Consider the following 4341-nt stretch of genomic DNA (forward strand, 5'->3'; position numbering starts at 1 on the left):
CCGTTGAAAATATATTTCACACTTTTCTCTCAACAATAGCTAAACTCTTGGTTGAAAGATAACTTTTTTATACAATATAATTTTTGAATGTGTGTAACCGAAGATCAGTACTTTACTTCCTTTTCTCGTCAATATATCTTTTAAAAGAAGTCTACTGGGTCTAAGCAATTTTATTTTATCAATTGGGTAATCTCTCCTAGATATGTAGATGCGATAAAATCCATCCCATGAAATATCCTAACCCCGTCTAATGAGCAAATATTATGATCAAGATTGTCCGGTATAAAATAGGTAAACACATTCTCAGAATTAAATTGTTTTAACTCTTGATCTACTGGTTGTGACAGAGAGGCCTGTTTAAATTTTGTAACCTCGCTGTACGATACTTCTAACCTTAATTGAAGCAAATTGTTGTTTAACCACCAAGAACAACATAGAGGATCTACTTCAACTACGATTCAATTACGATTAGCATATGGCTACGAGAACTATATAAAATAAAGGTTTTCTCACACCTACTAGTGATGGGGTGACTTGGGACAGGAGAATTGGGGTGAAATGGGACACTATTCAATTTTATCATTTTTTTAATTTACTGTACTTTAACTTTTATAATTAATATTTTTGTAAAAAAGAAAGTGAACAGAAAATGATGTTTATGTTTATGATAAGATTTCAATGTTTACTATATAGTTAAGTGTTTTTTATCATAGAAAATAATAATTATTATATTGGATTTCTTTGTTACTTTGTCCTGAAGACACCTTTTGTAGTAAGTATTGTTTTAATGCCAATCATTTAGTGTTTTAAATTCAGTTTAAATAAAGTTTTTACTATTAGCCTTATTAAATTTAATCACATTATAAGTTTTATAGGGTTGTGATACTATTCTATTTTCATTAAAATAAATTTAAAAATTATAGCCTAATCTGGATTTTGGTTAATGCAATTAAGAAGAGCATAATTTTTTTTAATAATGGAGTGAGTAATATGAGTAATAATTTTTTAGATACCAAAAAGGTACAAACGAGTAACAAGTCGGTTAAAGCCTGATGCTCATACAATAAAAGCTGCTGTGATGGCTGTCGAGTCTGGCAGTTAACACTATGAGCAACTGCACAAGAGTATACAATTTCAAAATCAAGTTTACAGCGGAAAATAAAGGTTAATAAAAGAAACTTCTTACGGTAACTTATACTTTGATGAATAACAAATATATATTTTAATAAGATACAAGAAGATGAACTTTCAATACATCTTCGTCAAGCATCTAATATGCATTAATGACTTGATGTTAGAGAAACAAAGCATCTTGCATATCAATATGCAATTAAAAATGACATTAAAATACCAGAAAACTGGAAAAAAGAATGAAACAGCGGGAACTGAATGGTTTTATTTACTCTTAAATTGTACAAAATTAGCCTTAGTCGAACAACTAGTTTCAATCGCACAAATGCAGATACTTTCTTCAAAAACCTTGACAGTGTGCAGAAACGCTATAACTTTTCTGCTGATTGCATTTACATTTACAATATTGATGAAACAGGTCTGACAACTGTTCATAAGCCAGTGAAAGTGATTGCTGGTAAAGGAGTAAAGCAAGTAGGACAGGTAACTTCTGCTGAAAGGGGAACCCTAGTTACAATGGTGGGTTGCATTAATGCCCTTGGAAATTTTATTCCACCGTTTTTTGATATTTCCTCGTGTCCACTTTCTTAGCCATATGCTTAAAGTTGCACCAACAGGTACAAAAGGTAATGCTAATCCTAGTGGATGGATAAATACAGAAATATTTTTGAAATGGTTTGATCATTTTGTGGAGTATGGACATCCTAGCATGGATCATTCACTACTTTTAATAATGGACAACCACAAAACTCATATATTAATTGAACTGATAGATAAAGCTAAGGAAAGCAATGTTGTGCTCTTGACATTGCCACCCCATTGCAGCCACAAACTCCAATTACTTGACAGATCAGTATTTGGGCCTTTAAAGAAATTTTACAATTCAGCATGTGATTTATGGTTAAAGGCACGTCCAAATACTTCTATGAAGATATATGACATTCCTGAAAACTTAGGAATAGCTTATACGAAAGCCTTTACTTCCCAAAACATTCAAAATGGTTTTAAAGCAGCTGGCATATTCCCGTACGATCCATATGTTTTCAGTGATGTCGACTTTTTATGTCCTTATGTATCTGATTGACCAATTCCAGCAAATGACAATTCCGACAAACAAAAAATCCCCACAGCACTGTGTATTGTATCTGAAGTTATTAATGAAATGAAACAGCAAATCAGCACTTCTGCCTACTTTTGGACAGCAGAAGATATAAGGCTATTTCCAAAAGCGGGTTAAAGGGTGGCAAAGAGAAAAAGTGCAAAAAGAAAATGTTCTAGGTCTCTGGTATTGACTGACACACCAACAAGAAATGAACTAGTTGAAAGTTCATCAGAATGTAAAATAAAAAAAAGAAGATAAACATAAGAAAAAAAAAAAGTTGTCCCCTCAAACATCAGCGTAACTTTGACTCAATTTAAACATTAAGCAACCTGTTGAACAAAGTTACAAATGCATTTAGAATGGTATTTTATTTTTGTTAAACATAAGTAAATTTTGAGCATTGTCATGTTTTATAAGGACTAGAATAAACAACAAAATAATGCTTAAAATTATTTGTTTCTATATTTATCCCATTTCACCCCAACCATTGTCCCATTTCGCACCAACATGGAGTGACATGGGACAAACAGTTTTACTTTAAAAAACCAAGCCCTTGAACTTAATTTGATGCTTAAATAATGGTTTTGCAATAATTTGACATGACAATTCATTGGACTATAGTTTTAAAGCGATTTGTATGGTTTTTTTGAAAAATTTGAAGTGCACCACGCAAGCAAATTTTTTTTTCCCATTTCACCCTGTTATCCCTTACTACTCAAGGGCTGAGATGGCGTTGGCGGGATTTAAACCCGTATCGTACAACAGTCCGGGTTTTAACTTTCCGTTTGACGCTCAAACTAACTGAACTATCCAGCCACGATCCCAATGATTTTTTTTTTCTAAAAAGGTTACAATTTTGATAACTTACATTTATATTTGATAGCAATTAACTTTAATGAGATTAAATTTGTAACTGAAAAGTTCATATTTATAATTTCAATAGAGGTGCTGTTTTAGGATTTCCTGAGGAAACCATAATTTTTTGAAATTTTTGTATTAGGCACCTTATTTTGACATCAGATTGTGAAAAATGCTTAAAGGGTATGGCGGTGAGGTTTTCAATTTCAACAATTAAAGGGTAGTAGAGACTTTAATGCTAAAAACTACTTCTGCACTACTTTTTTTCACTTTTCCGATTTCAAGGTCTCTATTTGCTTATAACTCTACAGACAAGATTTAAAAACTGACGCAACAGTCTTGACTGGAGTTGGTTTATTACCAGAGATTTACCAAGCTTATAAAAACAATCTACTGCGATGCGTCTTCTGCTTATTCCATGTAGGATTTAAATACATCCAAATTACATAAGCATTTGCGGCAGAAATGTCTAGGATGTTGTAAAAGATTACAAATGGCCATCTGAATTAAAAAACATAGACGAAAAACAATAGATTTTGTAAACTTTCATAGAGTATTGCAATATTTATAATTACCTGTCCAAAATAGTCCAAAGTATTCTATATTATAGTCTAAAATTATCTACAGTTTTTTTGTCAGGACGGTTTGAATACTCTGCATCATGATGATTGCTTCTCAGCAGAATGACTGACTTTCCTTTCTTCGGGACATATGAAGCTAAAGTTAATTGTTATTGATGACCAAACACTAAAGAGCAGACTTAATTTTTTATCCAAAAGTTCTTGTGTAAATGTTACTGATGGTAATGAGTTCTTGTGTAAATGATTTCTTTCTGGGCCCTTTCCAGGAACACAACCAGTATAAATTTGTGTAATCAAGACATAATTTGTACAAAAATCACACAATAAACATAGCTTTAACCCATATTTAGCTGGTTTGGATTTTATATATTGTTTAAAGGAACAACATCTACGTAATGAAATTAGCTGGTCATCAACAGTAACAGTTTCATACGGTCTAAAACTATTTGAAAGTGTTTGTACCAAAATGTCAAAAGCCTCACGAGTAGGTGCAAATTTGTTATTGCTGCGTCTTAATAATCAAGTTGCTTTGCCTATAAATCTTAAAAACCTTGAAATGGTATAAAAACGCTTACGACTCTTAACGCTTATTACAGAACAAAAAATCTGCCGGCCATCACTAATATCTCATAGTTCCTCTGTAGCTTCAACTGCTGATAGATAATCACT

The 4341-nt window shown here is 32.1% G+C and overlaps 1 protein-coding gene across 1 annotated transcript; it reads left to right on the forward strand.

Moving 5' to 3' along the window:
- The first annotated feature begins 1726 nt into the window (after window positions 1-1726).
- On the forward strand, window positions 1727-2215 carry LOC136075973 (uncharacterized). The gene has a single exon (XM_065789426.1). The coding sequence runs from the start codon at window positions 1727-1729 to the stop codon at window positions 2213-2215; it is 489 nt and encodes a 162-aa protein (XP_065645498.1).
- Window positions 2216-4341: the final 2126 nt, after the last annotated feature.

The sequence above is a fragment of the Hydra vulgaris genome, chromosome 02 (genome assembly GCF_038396675.1).
Source record: "Hydra vulgaris chromosome 02, alternate assembly HydraT2T_AEP".
Classification (NCBI taxonomy): Eukaryota; Metazoa; Cnidaria; class Hydrozoa; order Anthoathecata; family Hydridae; genus Hydra; species Hydra vulgaris.

What these genes read in the sequence shown, in the direction of transcription:
- LOC136075973 (XM_065789426.1), top strand. Translation starts at nt 1,727, where the DNA reads ATGCTTAAAGTTGCACCAACAGGTACAAAAGGTAATGCTAATCCTAGT.